At 41.9% G+C, this 18,175-nt stretch overlaps 1 protein-coding gene across 1 annotated transcript in view; it reads right to left on the bottom strand.

The window, feature by feature from the left end:
• Positions 1-13,133: 13,133 nt before the first annotated feature.
• GFI1 (growth factor independent 1 transcriptional repressor) overlaps positions 13,134-18,175 on the bottom strand; it is a 9,685-nt gene continuing 4,643 nt past the window's right edge. The window contains exons 3-6 of the mRNA XM_075287829.1: positions 17,040-17,425; positions 16,744-16,881; positions 16,212-16,377; positions 13,134-13,620 (exon numbers count right to left, since the gene is read on the bottom strand). Of these exons, the coding sequence (XP_075143930.1) occupies positions 13,442-13,620; positions 16,212-16,377; positions 16,744-16,881; positions 17,040-17,425 (869 nt within the window). The 3' untranslated portion in view covers positions 13,134-13,441. The remainder of the gene's footprint in view (positions 13,621-16,211; positions 16,378-16,743; positions 16,882-17,039; positions 17,426-18,175) is intronic.

An 18,175-nucleotide genomic window follows, 5' to 3' on the forward strand; every position in this document is an offset into this window, starting at 1 on the left:
AAGTGTTATTTTCTGTTCCCAAGATTTCCACCTATTATGAATGCTTTCACACCAAGCTTGTTACTTTGTTATATTTGACAGGGAAAGTGGTCTTGGGTTATCTGGAATTTATAAAATGCCCCTTTTTCCCAGTGATCGTTTAAATAGGGAATATCTGAGGTTAGCGGGATTATGACTAAGGGCCCCTTCACACAGCGTAAGCGCGTCGCTCATTTAGACACGTATACACGTGTCCGAGCGCGGCGCTTCAAAACAGAGCCCATTGATTTCAATGGGAAGCGGGCGTATATCGGCATATCCGTGCGCTACCCATTGAAATCAATGGGCTCTGTTTTGAAGCGCCGCGCTCGGACACGTGTATACGTGTCTAAATGAGCGGCGCACTTACGCCGTGTGTAGGGTCCCTTAGGAGAAAAATGGGGACCGACAATGGGATTGACTGTCCAAAAAGCTGTTGTGCCATTCTACGAATAGCTGCCCAACAGCGATGGGTATAAGGGCAGGACCACCGAATATGGACCTAACCCTTTAGATGCTGCCGGGATGCTTGTTCTCTTGATAGCAATCTCTCATCCACAACCCATGGCCAAACTTATCTGGAATTTTTATTTTCTCCTTTGAGAACAAAAAGATTGGTCATGCTGAAATCCAATAACTTACCTCTCCTCATCTTCGATATTTTCCATGTTCCCGCATACAACAAGTTATAGATTGGTCCTGCTGAAATTATCAGGTTTAATCTAATCTGTATGCCCATTTTAACACTCTGGATGCTTGCCTCAGTGTCCAGGCCTAACAAACCTACTCAAAAGACAACAACAAGGACTGTGTCCGTAACAGGAGATCCACGCTCACTGGTAATGAAGATAAGGTGCAAGACAAGGATTCCAAGAAATAACCTTTTATTGAGGTGAGTATAGAACAGATTGGTACGACGCTTTTCGGGCCAAACACAGGCCCTTTTTCAAATGGAAAGTAAACAGGTCCCATCGGGCCAGATGCTTCACACATTCCATTTTATTACACAAAACCCTTGCTGGGAAGCAGACTAGCTGGGAGTAATACGGAAGTGTCACCTGACCTAACCACTATTGCGAATCGGTTCTCATAGCGAGCAGTGCACTTCCCTTAAACACGTGTCTGTCTCCATGCCAGATTTATCTATGTGCATTATGACATTCAGGTGACTGAGAAAGCAGCTTGGGATCTTTCACTTCCTTCCTAGAAAACAAGTACATTTAAAAGCCAAAGAGTTTCCTTCTGGTTTTTTATTATTTATTGAAGGGACTGGAGGAAGTTTAATATCATTTTTACTTTTAATAATGTCAATTATGAGTTGCATGTGTGTGGGAAAATGACACCTTTCAATGTGAAGATTATGGTTTGTGGGCAGTGATATCATTTGAATTGGAAATCCTGGTTTGTGGGTAAACCTGTAACCTAAATGCCGAAAGGGTACGTGAGAGCACCCAGAGGTGTCACCACTTTGTTGGAGATTTAGAAGATATTATTCAGCGAAAAGTTGTAGGATGGAATAGAGACGGCGTGGAAGCAATTCACTTTAGTATTAAGGCACCATGGACCAAACCCTTTAGATGATGCTGGGATGTAATCTCTCATGGCTCTTCTTCATCCACAACCCATGGCCAAACTTATCATAGTGGGACTGGCCAGCTATCTTATCTTATCTTATCTTATGGTAGAGTTGGAAGGGACCTCAAGGGCCATCGGGTCCAACCCCCTGCGAGTGCAGGTTTTCCTAAATCATCCCAGCTATATGTTTATCCAGATTCCGCTTGAAGATTTCCATTGATCTAGCGCCCACCACCTCCCGTGGCAGCCTATTCCACTCTCTCACTACCCTCACTGTCAGAAAGTTTTTCCTAATGTCTAATCCAGGGGTAGGGAACGTACGGCTCTCCAGCTGTTACAAAACTACAACTCCCAGCATGCATACTTGCTCTGCTTTTCTTGTTACTCCCATGGATGTGAATGGAGCATGCTGGGAGTTGTAGTTTCACAGCAGCTGGAGAGCCGAAGGTTCCCTACCCCTGGTCTAATCTGTATCTCTTTCCCTTTAGTTTCATCCCATTGCTTCTTGTACTTCCTTGTGCTAATGAGAATAGGGTAGATCCCTCTGCACTGTGACTACCTTTCAGATATTTGTAGACTGCAGAAGAGAAGGCTGAGGGGAGATTTAATAGCAAACTAAACAATCCCAGTTCTTTTAGCAGCTCCTCATAGGACATGGTTTGCAGACCTTCCACCATTTTGGTTGCTCTTCTCTGGACTTGCTCCAATATATCGATGTCTTTTTTGAATTGAGGCGCCCAGAACTGTACACAGTATTCCAGGTGTGGTCTGACCAGGGAAGAGTACAGCGGAATAATGACCTCTCTTGATCTAGATTCAATGCTTGTCTTAATACATCCCAGAATTTGATTAGCCTTTTTTTGCAGCAGCACCGCACTGTTGGCTCATGTTGAATTTGTGATCTACTATTATGCCCAAGTCCTTTTCCCCTATGCTATCACTTAGTTCTATTCCTCCCATACTATATATGTTTTTTACATTTCTGTTACCCAAATGTAGAACTTTGCATTTGTCCCTGTTAAATACCATTTTGTTCGCCTCCGCCCATTGTTCCAGTGTGTCTAAGTCCTTTTGAATACACTCTCTCTCCTCTCTAGTGTTGGCTATTCTTCCTATCTTCGTATCATCTGCAAGTTTTATGAGTTCCCCAATAATTCCATCGTCCAGATCATTTATAAAGATATTAAAAAGTACTGGGCCCAGAACAGAGCCCTGCGGCACCCCGCTTTTGACTTTCTTCCAGTTCGATGTGTAGCCATTTAGTCAATTAGTCATGTGTAGCCATTTAGTCATCTAATGAATATGGGGAGCAACTCATGCTCAGACGTGGGAAAATAAAGAGGAATTTGAGGCGAACGGCGAATTTGAGGAATTGAGAGAGAGAGACACACACACACAGTATAATGTCCCATAATGGCCCCTGCACACAGTATTATGTCCCATAGCAGCCCCTACACACAGTATTATGTCCCATAGCAGCCCTTACACACAGTATTATGTCCAATAGCGGCCCCTGCACACAGTATTATGTCCCATAGTGGCCCCTGCACACAGTATTATTTCCCTTAGTGGCCCCTGCACACAGTTTTATGTCCCATAGCAGCCCCTACACACAGTTTAATGTCCCATAGCAGCCCCTACACACAGTTTAATGTCCCATAGCAGCCCCTACACACAGTATTATACCCCATAGTGTCCCCTGCACACAGTATTATGTCCCATACATCCCAACTTTCAGAGGACAGAAAGAGGGACAAGATGTGCTTTGCCTGCTGTGCGTGCTACAGCACATTTAGGTCCATCCACTTCTAAATTGACTTCACCCATTTCCATCCATTTCTCTTTGTGCTCCCTACACAGTATGCTTAAACGGGTTTTATTAAAGATTTTTCAATAAAATACAGAACGAACAAAAGAAATACAGTCGAGCAACAATGCAGGAGCATGCAAATCAGCGGGCAGGGAAGCCAAAAGGACCCCCCTCCGCACAAACCAAATACAGCCCAACAAGAGAAGGAAAAGGGAAACAAGAGAGGGACACAGAACAAACAAACAAACACGAGACAAATACGGAGAAACAACAAGTAAGACAAGAAAAGCAAGGAAAAGAGGGAGAAAGAAAATAGACGGCCAAGCGACACTCAAGCGAAGGCAGAAGAGAAGGCAGATGATTCCTGGAACATAACCCAGGGACGCCATCGAAGTTCAAACTGGGGATAAGCGGGAGAGTCTTCCGCCACCAAAGTCTCCATCCGCTGAATAAGAAGGAACTCCTGGAGGAAGTCAAGCATGGAGGGGGGAGTAGGGCTGCACCAGCGTCTAGGAATGACAGCCCTGGCGGCCGTGAGAAAGTGCCCCAGAAGGTCCTTCTTAACCGGTTAAGGACCAGGCCCAAAAGTATGTTAAAGACCAGGCCTCTTTTTTCAAAACTGACATGTGTCACTTTAAATGGCAATAACTTTGAGACACTTTAACTTACACAAATGAATTTGAGATTGTTTTCTTGTAACACATTATACTTCATGTTAGTGGTAAACACTAATCAATATTTTTGCATTTATTTATAAAAAAACTAGGAAATTTGATGGAAATTTGAAAAAAATTGCAATTTTCAAAATGTGAAATTATCTGCTTTTCAGGCAGATAGTCATACCATCCAAATACATGAATAAATATTATCTCCCATATCTCTGCTTTATATTGGCATCATATTTTGATTGTCTTTTAATTTATTTTGGACGTCACAAGGCTTACAAGTGTAACAGCAATTTTCCAGATTTACAAGAAAATTCTCCAAACCAATTTTTTAGGGACCACTTCAGTTCTGAAAGTAATTATAAAGGCCTGTATAATAGAAACCCCCATAAATTACCCCATTTTCAAAACTGCACCCCTCAAATTATTCAAAACAGCATTTGGGATGTTTGTTAACCCTTTAAGCATTTCATAAGAATAAAAATAATATGGCAGTGAAATTTAGACATTTCATTTTTTTTCACTAATACATTCATTTAGACCCAAAATTAACACATTCACAAAGGGTTGAAGGAGAAAATGCATCTGACAGTTTATTGTGCAATTTCTCCCGTGCACAGAAATACCCCACATGTGGGTGTAAACTGATTTTTGGGCACACGGCAGTGCATGGAAGGGAAGGAGCGACACTGGGTGTTTGAACAGCAGATTTTGCTGGAATAATTTTCAGCGCCATGCCTTATTTGCAGAGACCCTAGAGTACCAAAACAATGGAAACCCCCCAAAAGTGACCCCATTTTAGAATCCACACGCCTCACAGAATTCATCAAGGGGTATAGTCAGCATTTAGACCCTACAGTTGTTTCACAGATTTTACTAACATTGGGATGTGTAAATGAAAAATTACTAAAATGTCACTTTATCTCCAAAGTTTTCATTTTCACAAGGGGTTAAAGGAGTAAAAGCCCCCCACAGTTTGTTAAACAATTTCTCCTGAACACGGCAATACCCCATATGTGGCTATAATCTGCTGTATGGGAACATGGCGGGGCTCAGAATGGAAGGAGCGCTATTTGGCTTTTGGATGGCAGATTTTGCTGGAATAATTTTAGGTGCCATGTCGCATTAGCAGAGCCCCTAGAGTACCAATACAGTGGAAACCCCCTAAAAGTGACCCCATTTGGGAAACTATACCCCCCACAGAACATATTAAAGGGTAGAGTGAGCATTTTGACCCTACAGCTGTTTCACAGATTTTATTAACATTGGGCCATGAAAATGAAAAATTACTTTTTTTCCAACAAACTGTCAATTTAGCCCCAAATTTTTAATTTTCACAAGAGGATAAAGGAGAAAAAGCTCCATAAAGTTCGTTACACAAATTCTGCTGAACACAGAAATGCCCCATATGTGGTCATAATCTGCTGTATGGGAACATGGCGGGGCTCAGAATGGAAAGAGGGCTATTTGGCTTTTGGAGGGCAGATTTTGCTGGAATATTTTTCAGGTCCCATGTCGCATTTGCAGAGCCCCTAAAGTACCAATACAGTGGAAACCCCCTATAAGTGACCCCATTTTGGAAACTACACCCCTCACAGAATTTGTCTAGGGGTAGAGTGAGTATTTTGGCCTCACAGGTGTTTCACAGATTTTATTAACATTGGGACGTGAAAATGAAAAATTACTTTTTTTCCCAATAAATCGTCCATTTAGCGCCATAGTTTTAATTTTGCAAATAGTTTAAGAATTAAAAGCCCCCCACAGTTTGTTACACAATTTCTTCTGAACACGGCAATACCCCATATGTGGCCAAAATCTGCTGTATGGGTACATGCTGGGGCTCAGAATGGAAAGAGCGCTATTTGGATTTTGGAGGGCATATATTGCTGGAATAGTTTTGAGGTGCCATGTCGCATTTGCAGAGCCCCTAAAGTATCAATACAATGGAAACCCCTCAAAAGTGACCCCATTTTAGAAACTACACCTGTCAAGGAATGTATCAAGGGGTATTATCATTTTGAGCCTAAAATGCTTCCCAAAAATTAATGTACAAAATGAAAATTGAAATTTTTAAAAATATGCCATTTCGGTGCCCAATACGTTGCACCCACTTTGTGTTGTCAGAGACCTGCACTCCTAAAACTATTAAGTGGGCCATCCCGGGGGTCAAAAAATTATATATGTGGGTGTAAACTGCTGCTTGGGCACACAGCAGGGCTCAGAAGGGAAGGACCACTGTGCGTTTTAGCTTTTGGGATACAGATTTAGAGGGACCCTCTGGGCGCCATGATGTTTTTGCAGAGCCCTGGAGGTTCCAGTAAACTGGAATTCACCAAGAAGTGACCCCATTTTGTAGGGGCAATTTTAGGGTCTCTGCAAATGTGACGTGGTGTCCAAAAACGAAGAATCTAAATCTGCACTCCAAAAGCACATATTGCTCCTTCACATCTGCACCCTGCTGGGTACCCAAATAGCAGTGTATGCCCACATGTATGACACTGGTGTACCCCGGATAATGTACTTAATGCCATATGTGGGTAGAAATGGCTGTTTGGGCACAACCGGGGACAGAAGGGAAGGAGCGCTATTTTGGTTTTTGGAGCACAGTTTGGTTTTTTTTGCCACTTTTGCAAAGCCCCTGAATTGCCAATAAAGTGGAATCCGCAGACATGTCACCCTATTTTGGACACTACCCCACTGATGGGATTTATCAAGTGGTGTAGCGAGAATTTTTAACCCTTGAGTGTTGCATTTATTTAGTTTCCAGAAATGAAATCGCAACTGATAGAGAAGTTAAAAATGAAAATTTTACAGATTTGCCATTTCAGTGTGCAACATGTTGTGCCCGACTTATGTCAGCAGAGACACTCCAAAAACTGTTAAACGGGTATCCCGGGCACAACAGCTTTTAGAGCGTTCATCTCTGATACAAGGTGGGCACAACATATTACGCACTGAAAGGACGTATTCCTGGAAAAATGGTCATTTTCACCTCTCACAATCCACTACAGTTATAGTTATATATATAAAGTTATAGCAACACTTGGGGGTTAAAAATGCTCTCTGTACCCCTGGAGAAATCCTTCAGGGGTGTAGTTTCCAAAATAAGGTAATTTATCAGGGGATTCCAAATTACTGGCGTTTCAGCTCTACAAAAGTGTCATGGCATCCAAAAACCAAACCGTCTGTGCTCCAAAAACCAAATGACCCTTCTTCCCTTCTGTGTCCAGCTGTGCCCTAGTATCAGTTTATACCCACATATGACATTATGTCCGTTATCCGGGGGTACACCAGTGTCATACATGTGTCATACATGTGTCATAAACTGCAGTTTGGACGTACAGCAGGGTGCAGAAGGGAAGGAGCGCTATGCGGCTTTTGGAGTACAGATTCAGATGTTTGGTATCTGGACGCCATGTCATGTTTGTAGAGCCTGTAAGGTACCAGAAAACTGGATTCCATGGGGTACCAGGAGTGACCCCATTTTGAAAACTGCACCCCTCAAAGAATTTATCAGGGGGTGTAGTGAGTATTAGTATCCCGGACGTGACTGCACAGCGGATGGCGAAGAGGGAATGTATAAGCTGTGCGGAGGACATTGCAAACACCAAATTCCCTACTATGTCCCCGTAGCTCCTATGATTGGGGGAGTCACTCTGGGGGTCACTTTAGGGGTCACTTCTGGTGTCTGTTCCCTCATAAGCTGTAAATCTGGGGTGTCCCCTGATATCCGCTCACACAGCTTATATATTCCCTACATGACGCACCCAGTTGTGTTCTAATAATTTGGCGATTTTTGAGGGTTTTTGTCTTCACATTGTGAGATGCTATATTTTCTTTATGTTTCTGGTGACGCGGCCATATAAGGGCTTATTCTTTGCGGGATGAGATGCATTTCGTAATGACACCATTTTTGGGTGTCTACATCTTATTGAATACATTTTATTAACCCTTTTTTGCAGGATTTAAAAAAAAAAAAATCAATCCTGGCATTGAGTTTTACTTTTTTAATTTTGCGCCATGCAGCGTACAGTATAAGTAACATGTTCCCTTTATTCTGCGGGTCGGTACGGTTACGGCGATACCTCATTTATAGTATTTTTTTATGTGTTACTAGTTCTGCAGAGGAAAAACACATTTGGGGACATAAATCAATGTTTTTTGCATCGCATCTTCTAAGAGGCGTAACATTTTTATTTTTCGGTTGACAGAGTTGGTTGAGGGTTTATTTTTTGCGGGACAACCTGCGCTTTTTATTGGTACTGTTGTCGGATGCATATGACTTTTTGATCACTTTTTATAGCATATTTTGTATGGTGAGATGGCGAAAAATCATTACTTCCGGCGAGTTTTTTCCGTTTTTTTTTTCCGGCGTTCGCCGTGTACATTAAATATTATTTCCGTTTTATTGTACAGATTGTTACGGACGCGACAATACCAAATATGCATTGTTTTTATTACTTTTGAGTTCTTTTTTTATATAATTCATTTTCTATTGAGAAAAAGGGATTTTTGGGCTTTATAACTTTATTAATTTTTTTCATACACTTCATTTTATTTTTTTTACATTTTTTTTTACTTTTTCATGTGTCCATTTAGGACACTTCAATCAGCAATACTTTGCTGATATAGAATGCCATGTGAGACACAGCCTGCAGGTGTCCCACATGGCATTCCGTAGCAGGATGTCAGGCTGTGTAGACGCACAGCCTGACATCAGAAGGTCCTGGCAGGATCACCAGGTATGTGGGGGCTCCGGGCAGTCTGGGGTCACTGGCCAGACCCCAGACTACCTTTTACTGCTATCGGCACCCTCCGATCTCGCCGCGGGGGGTGCCGATCAGCTTCAATTGTCGGCGGATGCCTTTCGATCGCGCCGTGATGTTTCACGGCGCGATCGAAAGGGTTAAAACTTCCAGTCGGACTCAGTTCCGACTGGACGTTATGGAGGAAGGGGTTAGGTGTTAGTAACACCTAACCCCTGTCCCCCCCGCACCCCTCCCCCCGCCAGAAAGGTACCTAAAGGCCGGACGTATTTCGGCAATAGTCCGGTCTTTAGGTACCAGCACATGAGGCCGTAAATTTACGTACGGCGGTCCTCATGTGGTTAATCTCCGACAGACGGCCAGGGATGACCGACAGAAGTGCCAGCTGAGGAGAAACAGCCACCGAGCGCCCACTGACCCTGGAATACAAAGAAAACACCGCATCCCAGAAGGGGCGCAGAACGTCACAATCCCACCAAATGTGCAGCATAGTACCCCTAGCGGAACCACAGCGCCAACATGAGTCCGAAACAGCAGGAAAGATCCTATGAAGAAGCACTGGACACCTATACCACTGGGACAGAATCTTATAATTCCTTTCCTGAGCGCTACACGGGAGGGCCATCTTGTGAGAGAGCAGGAAGGACCTGTCCCAATCCGCAGACGACAGACTCACAGGAAGATCGGCATTCCAGGCGGCAACGTATGAGGGGAATTCCGCAGTGACATCCGAGAGGAGCACGTCGTACAACAGTGAAAGGGCACGAGGAGGGGAGGACCCTCGCCCGACATAGGATTCCAAAGCCAAGGCAGGAGAAGAGAGGCGAGAAGTGAGCGAGAACCGCTGCAGAAAAGATTGAAGCTGGGCATACTCCAACCATGAGAGGCACAAGTCGGGGTGAGAACTACATAGCTGGGCAAAAGGAAGGAGCGGGGAATCGCCCGCCACCTCCTGAAGACAAGTACAATCCAATCTGTCCCAACAAAGGAACCGATCAACCGAACAGCCAGGGGGGAACATAGGGTTGTCAAAGAGGGGAGTCAGCGGGCCCGGAACACGGGCCAAACGGCCAGAGGAACAAACCGAATCCCACACTTTCAGGAAATGCGAAGGGAGGCTCTCCCTACACAGTATAATGTTCCTACAGTAACCCTATTATATGCCCCCCACATTATAATGTTTTCCTCAAATAGACCTGACAGTATAAAGTCTCTCTCCTGGTGCACCCACAGTTTAATGTCCCCCTCCACCTGCGCCAGTTAAACTGGGGGGAAAGTAGAGGAGGAAATTAAACTGAGGCAGCTGGAGGGGGACATTAAGCTGTGGGGTTAGCTGATAGCGAACACTGAACTGGGGCAACTGAAGGGGGACATTAATCTGGAGGGGGGGGGGCATGAGCTTGGCCAGGTAGTTGTCAGCTATTGAGGAGTTTTAGTGACTGGTTTAGTCAATAAATTGAGGTGGTAACCAAGGTGGTCCAATATATAGATAGAAGTATTACTAGGCAGGGATGATAAATGTAATCACATCTTTTAGTTCCAACTTGGTGGACTTTTATTTGGTCATCTTAACAAGGTTTTACTGTAAAAAACGGATTCAGTTATGAATAATGCATTGAGCAGGGCTGTACTAGGCACCACTATTATGTATGTATGGACTATGGCTGCCACTGGTGCACACTGTGGCTTCTATGTTCATACGGACATAGTGGTAATACGTTACAGACATTACATTAGGTCAGCCAATCACAGCACAGCTTTCATTTGTTATAGTGCTTTTGAAAGATGAAAGCTGTGCTGTGATTGGTTGCTATGGGCAACTAAGAATCTCTCTTTAAAGTCAGTTTTCATAATTCTGCCTCATTATATGACTAATATTATATGTGTGTGTGTATATATATATATATATATATATATATATATATATATATATGGACTGTCCTCCTTCATTTCCCAGCAATGTCCCACATTTACTATTACCTAGGCAGCTTAAATTTAGACCAGCAGAGTGAAAATGTTCCAGATTTATGGCAGCGGCTCAGGCTCTATAATAAATCTGGTGCACAGACTACCGGTGCATTCACACGATGTAACGTGGAGCGCAATCTGGCACGTATACACGTGTCAGCAGATTGCACGCTCAAAAAGATCCCATTCATTTCAATGGGACTTAGGAGCGTATACACCGCGTTATTTTTCACCCATGATTTTGCGGCGGCAAAATCCTCATATGCCTCATATTCCACGCCAAATAGCACAATGTGAACAAATCTTTGTCTACATCACATGTTGGTTGAGCAAGTCTGTATCAAAATGTAATGCCAAAATCTTGGTGCTAAATGTTGCATTTGAAGCCAAGTTCCTTTCTGCCACATTGATGGCCCAAACACATTAGTAAATAAGCCCCAACTTTTTCTACTTTTTTCCTCTACTCTTTCTATCATTATATAGCTTGACAGTCTCCTATGGGTATATAGTAAAGATAATATTATTTTTTGCATTCATCCTTTGCTTCTTTTCTGCTCTTCTGTTCAGTAGATGTAAAAATTACTCAGTCAAATGAAGAAATATTTTTTTTATTAATTTAAAACATATTTCCAATAAATAGGCATCATTAAAGGAATAACACTCCACAATGGCCGACGGCCATCGTATATTTACAGATTTACTGGGAACAGCTTTTACAGTGAGATACATAGAGATATTTTATCTTTAAGGCAAGTATCTTCAATGATCAGAGAATATAGAAACAGATCTGATCAGTAAGTCCACTGCCAAGCGTACGCTCCACAGAAATGTATACAAATCTCCCATGTTACTGTAATGTCATACATTACATCTCATCTTACTATACATCGGCACTAACCATATACCAGAACAGTGTACCAGCTTGGAAATCAGATAAACTGTATTATGCTGGTGAAGGGGAAATCATAAGAAAAATCCAAGTGACTGAAATGAACTGGATCATGTCTGTTGGGTGATTTGCCTTAAACTGATCTCACGTTGCCCAATATTGTTCCTGGATCCAAATAAAGGTTTAGTGATGTGTTGTATATAGGGTCAGTAATGCAGATTTCTGAATTAGAATCCTCACAGACAGTCTGGATCTTCTTAGATCAGAAAATGATTGGCATGAATACCACAATGTCAGTGGTGGGGTTATAGCAGGGGTTTAGCAGGGGTCTTTAGGTTTAAGTTGCACCCACGTATAGCTAATTTAAAACCTTTAGGCTGAGGCCCCACATTGCGGAAAAGCATCTTTTTTTGTTGCAGATTTTTGAGCGAAATCCAGGAATGGACTGAGCGGAAGGTAGAAGTATGGCGACCTTTATAGTCGCCATTTCTTTTGTAGCCATTATTGGCTTTGGCTCAAAAAACGCAGCAAAATTTGCAATAAAAAAGGTGAGTTTCCGCAACGTGGGGTCTCAGCCTTATGCTGAACATATCTCTAGTTCTAGCTCCCTGAATACATTTACTTCTAGTACAAATGTGATTCAACTAATCCTCCTGCAAGATCATACATAGTAAATAGATTGGAGGAGATGTCAACGCTTCTGAAACATCTATTTCAGTAAATACTTATATTCCCCATAAAATAACATTTCTGCATTATGTTCTCCTACAGCCCTGATTTGGTCCGTTCCTCTAAAATTCTTCTTTGAAACACTCGATTCAATGACAACTGTTTGCCACCATGTTCCTTACCTATAAGGTATGTTCTTACATAGTCAGCACTGATTGGACAATGTCAGAATGTAAAAGAATACGCCCAATAGGCAAGAGGAATGCTAAAAATCACAAGTTATTAATACATACTCAGGGTTATGAACAAGGGAACGTCACTGCACAGAATTCTAAGAAACAATGCTCCAGAATTTTTGCATGCGGAATACAAGCATGTACTAAAGCAGACATGTCTGGAGATGTGACAGGCGTACAAATTTGGAGATCGGTAAATACCTAATATTCACATTGCTGCAGATGTTGTCCTCATATCCAGTACAAATAGTGATATCGAAGCAATAAAAGTAAACAGTAAACTGAACTAATGGACCCTGTCTTTTTGTTGGCCTCCAGCTGGTAGTCTATCATATCATCCTCCATATTTAGCCCCGGTCATCAATAAATTGGTGGGTGAGGAACCCTAGACAAATCTGATAGAAAACAAAGGCGTGTTCAGTTTTATACATATACTGTCAGTGTTCGTTGTATGGGAATACTTCAGTTGTCCGTGTTTAACAAAAAGTCTTGGTAGTTTTTAGTTTACAAAAATAAACACACACTAGAATATTCGTCTATTGAGTCGGGTATAGATGTTGTGACCCTTGCTTGCAGTAATTATCAGGTGTCCTTGCGGAATTCGGAAGTCCATCTCTACTCCTCTGCATCCATCGACAACAGCTCCAGTCCTGTATACCATACCACCATACTCTTGAGCTTGACCTCGATCATGGAAGACTGACTCTAAGGTGAGATTTTTTTGCACATTCCACCCCAATAAGTGGTCAATGAGTCAACACTACAGATTGAATGCTGACGTTCACCTAGTGTTCTCAGATGACATAGGTTTCCTGTATGGAACCAGAGACATTTTTATTTCTTGATCATTTAAGTCCATGCTGTGTCTCACGATGTCTTCTCAGATCTACCTTCCTTTGAAAGCCCTTACCACAAAGGTCACAGCCAAATGGCTTGAAACCAGTATGTTTCCGACTGTGAGTGATGAGATTAGAGCTCTGACTGAATGCTTTGCCACAAACTTGACACTTGTGAGGCTTTTCTCCTACAATAAAAAGAGATGGAAGAAATGAAAGTCAAAGATTAGTGCATACGGTGTGTATATTTCACAGCATGAATCTTTCCTTCATGTGGCCTTGTCACATGTAACTTACTGTTAGAATTGTGTACCAGTGATATAGGGGATGTCATAGCAATAATGAAACTTGGAGCCAGGGTTGGAACCACTTGACACCAAATTGAGAACCACTACAGCTATCACTACTGCCTGGGGCTTCCTCTACATCTAGAGGAAAGAAGGTTTCCCATTGTCTTAGATGGGGATTCTTTACTATAAGAGCAGTGAGACCATGGAACTTACTGACACCACTCTTGTGAAGGATCATTGTTCAGGTTCAAGAGGGGTCTTGATGTCTTTCTTAAAAAATAATATTAGCAATTAAGGGTAGTATATTTTGGAGATGGGCATTCAAGTAGGGATTTAATCTGATTGCTGGACTTGGAGTTGGGAAGGAATTTTTCTCCTATACTGAAGTAATTGTTGTAAGATAAGATAAGATAATCCTTTAATAGTCCCACCATGGGGAAATTCAGGGTATCACAGCAGCATGGATAATACAGTAATATATTACAAGAAAGAACACATACAAGCTCATCGCAGATAGAAAAGATACTAGGAGTCATAGCAACTAAGAAGAAAAGAAAGACTCCAGGATCATTTAGTTCTCTGTGTGGAGTGATCTTTGCTTAGTCTGATGTAGATTATACAGCCTGACCGCGGTTGGGAGGAAGGATCTCCAATAACGCTCCTCACACTTGGGGTGAAGCAGTCGGTCACTGACAGTACTGCCCAGTGCTATAACGGTCTCATACATGGGATGGGAGTTGTTCTAATCTTGGACAGTATCTTTCTGTCACCCACCACCTGTACTGGGTCCAGGGGACTCCCCAGGACAGAGCTGGCCCTTCTAATCAGTCTGTCAAGTCTATTTCTGTCCCTGACTGGTATACTATCCCCCCTCCCCCCAACAGGCCACTCCAAAGAAAATGGCTGATGCTACCACAGAGTTGAAAAAGGTCCTAAGAAGTGGCCCCTGGACTCCAAAGGCCTTCAGCCTCCTGAGCTGATGTCTCCTAAATAGAGGTTATTTTGCCTTTTTCTGGATCAACACAGATTATACATTGGACTTGAGGGACCTGTCTCTTTTCAACTTTATTAACTATATAATATATCATATACCATGTACTTAACGCTACAGCCAGCGCTGTAATACTTAAGACTTTTCTCAAGCACAACTATATCACTGTCACTGGGATGTCTATATACTGAAAATTTGAATTTAATTGTTTTATTTGTTACTATTAATAAATTCATGTGTAGTAATAATGAATAATAAAGCATAATATTAGGCAATAAGATATGTAACTTTGCATAGAAGCAGATTGCTAGTGGGGACGGCTGCTCTCCATTGTCTTCCGTGATCACCTGCCATTTTCAGTTGCCTTTAAATTCAAGGCCACGTGTACAATGGGCTGCAGAAGATCCTATAGAAAAGCCTTTCTGTGCAAACACAGGACGGATCGTATTAAAGCGACACTGATTGCATGAGCAGGATTCATTTATTAGACAGATGCGGGTATTGAAGGAGAATCTCTCCACAGCTATTGTTCATGGACTAGTGTTAGTTCTGTGATGACGGACTAGGTGGCTTATATCACCAGAGGACTGACAAAGCTCATTCAGTTGGCTGATAACATACAAGCTGCAGTATTATAAGCAGGAGACCAATATCATTTGTATAAATTGAGATATTGGGAAAGATTTACTAAGCAAAATGTGCCAGAATTCTGCCATAACTTGCAATGAGAACTGTCTAACTTTTCATATTTTTTGTTTCTTTCTTCCCCATTGTTGGTTTCTCCATTTTTTTATGTCTTGTTTCATTGGTCCTAGTACTGCGAACATGGCCGATGGTTGGATCTCACCCTACCTGTCTCTTGGGGGCTAGTTGCCCAAAACTCAATACAGAACAGTCTTACTCTGTAGGATTTTTTTCAGGCTTGTCCCCTATAATGGGGTCCACTGGATTTCTTCAGGACTCTCCTCTCTGCATATTTTAAGCAGAACGGGGAACGGACTCCCTGAACCGTAACTTACAACACCATCTGGCAAACTTTTGGAACATTTTTTGCCCATAAATGAAGCCAACTAATAAGAGGTGTAAAGTTAGACTAGATAGTCGAATAATTCTAACATCGATTTATCATCAAGCATCAGATTCATCAGCATCAGATAAATCGGGAGCATTGTAAGACTTTGAAACAGTATTAGTAAATCTGCCCAGGTATATTAATTTATGGGTGATGTCGAATGCATCAACCAATCTATAGGGCCGTACTTAAGATTTCAGTAAATTTTCAGCTTAATTGTATTGATATAACTAGAATCATTGGGAATGTTCTATCTGTCCACATGCTTATTTTGGAGAATGAGTCCTGGGGGTGGTAGGAGGAGATGGTGTTCTTTACATCTCCTTTAAAAATGGCTGAGATATGCGGCGATCCTATAGGCAGTATACTCACAAACCCTCTTATATGTAGGATATGACCAGTATGGTGTATACAATAGACACTCACCTGTGTGTATGAAGGTGTGCTTCTTCATGTCTGACTTTTGGTGGAATCTCTTGCCACAGTACTGGCAGGGGTACGGCCTTGTGTCCGAGTGGATCAGTAGGTGTGTGGAGAGAGTGGAGGATCTTTTAAAGCTTTTGCCACAAATTTTACAATCAAAACTTCTTTCCTGTGTTAGAGATAAAGTCTGTGAGTACAAAATCTGTCTGTCAAGTGGATTATTATATTTCTGCTCCTATCTGAGAACAGTATATGATAGAGGGAGACAAGCTGAGCCCAGTGATATAATGGTTTATGGGATTTGATTCAGGAATTCTAAGCCAATCCTAACAGGACTCCTAGAAGAGACAGTAAGAGTCCTGATTGCCCCGCCCACGCACAGGATGATTGATAGCTGCCATTGTATCCGTGTGCACATACAGGTAATATGTAATACATTTGTAGATATATTTTGGATGTCTTTGGTAGGTCCAATGTACTTTCTTTCTTCTAGTTTAACCCTGCTACTCCTACACTAAATTTTTGCCCATCGTACCTGGGAGTGAACTGCCTTGTGTTGCTCCAAACTGACAGCATGGCCAAACGTTTTCCCACATATTTCACAGGCAAAGGGTCTCGTGCCACTGTGAGACCTCCGTACGTGGACTTCTAGCCCATGGGGTGTGGAAAAGACCTGGAAGAACAAAGAGCGGACAAAGAAAACCTCATGAGAGTGAACATATCATATAGGAAAGGTCAAGTCCTAATGTGCCAAAACATGATCAACCTACTACATGAAACTGAGATTTTGTGTGACAATTTGTAGGCTATGGAAGACTCTAGCTGACATACCTTGCTGCACTTAAGACATTTATATGAGCCAGTGTTGAGTAACAATCGGGTACACAGCAGATCAGATTCCACCTTGATCCCTTGAGTCTTCTCTCCATACAGCGTAGGAGTAGAGCGAGAATCGCCATAGCGGGAAACCCCCTGTGTATAATCTCCATAGAGTCCATGTACACGCCTGTCGGAGCTGTATAAAGGTGGCGGTAGAGTTGGTGGCACTCTGTCTCCATAGACGCCCAAAGAAGAACTTCTCTCCAGTCCTGAAGGCCTGTAATCGTGAACTAGTTGCCGTAGTTCTGATCCTGCTAGGCTGCTCCACATATATGGCTTGAAGGAGGATGAAAATGGTGGAGAATCCTCCAGGGATGGACACGCTGACCTTTCTGAAGCTACAAGTAAATGATAAAGTTAGAGACGGCTCAGAATACGTAGGACAAATGTAAAGCTTCATTCACACAGATTCTTTTTTTTTCATTTGGAAAAAAACCCTGATGAATTACACACACACACACACATATATATATATATATATATATATATATATATATATATATATATATATATATATATATATATATATATGTACATATATATGTATACTGATATATATCTATATAGTATTTTTTTTTTTTTTTTCAAACTGTTTTTATGTAGTGTTTTTTTAGATTCAGACAATTATTGGCATTTTTTTTCGGGCTTTATTTTTAAATGGTAATAGAGAAGAGTATAGGAGAATAATTGAAAAATGGCCCAGCAAACGGGAAGAAAAATGCCACAAAAAACAGTTTTATTATCCGATTGTCTGCCAGTAAACATCTAGCTGTAGCATTTTTTCTAAACTCCAAAAATTCTGCATTTTTCCAGAACCGAACAGACCCAATATGTATTAAATCACCTTTAGGTGATTAGATGATTCTGCCCCCCCTTTGTGGAAAAGCTGCTTTTTTTGATTGCAGATTTTGCTGTGGTTTGCTGCCCAATCTGAGAGTGGATTGGGCAGAAGGAAGAAGTATAAGAGCTTCCTATATATTTCCCATTCCTTCTATAGCCTCTCCTAGGTTTGGGTAGAAAAAAAAAAACCGTAACAAAAAAAAAAAAAACAGCTTTTCCGCAACGTGGAGCCTCAGACCTACTGAGTA

Source organism: Leptodactylus fuscus, chromosome 9 (assembly GCF_031893055.1).
Source record: "Leptodactylus fuscus isolate aLepFus1 chromosome 9, aLepFus1.hap2, whole genome shotgun sequence".
NCBI classification, from domain to species: domain Eukaryota; kingdom Metazoa; phylum Chordata; class Amphibia; order Anura; family Leptodactylidae; genus Leptodactylus; species Leptodactylus fuscus.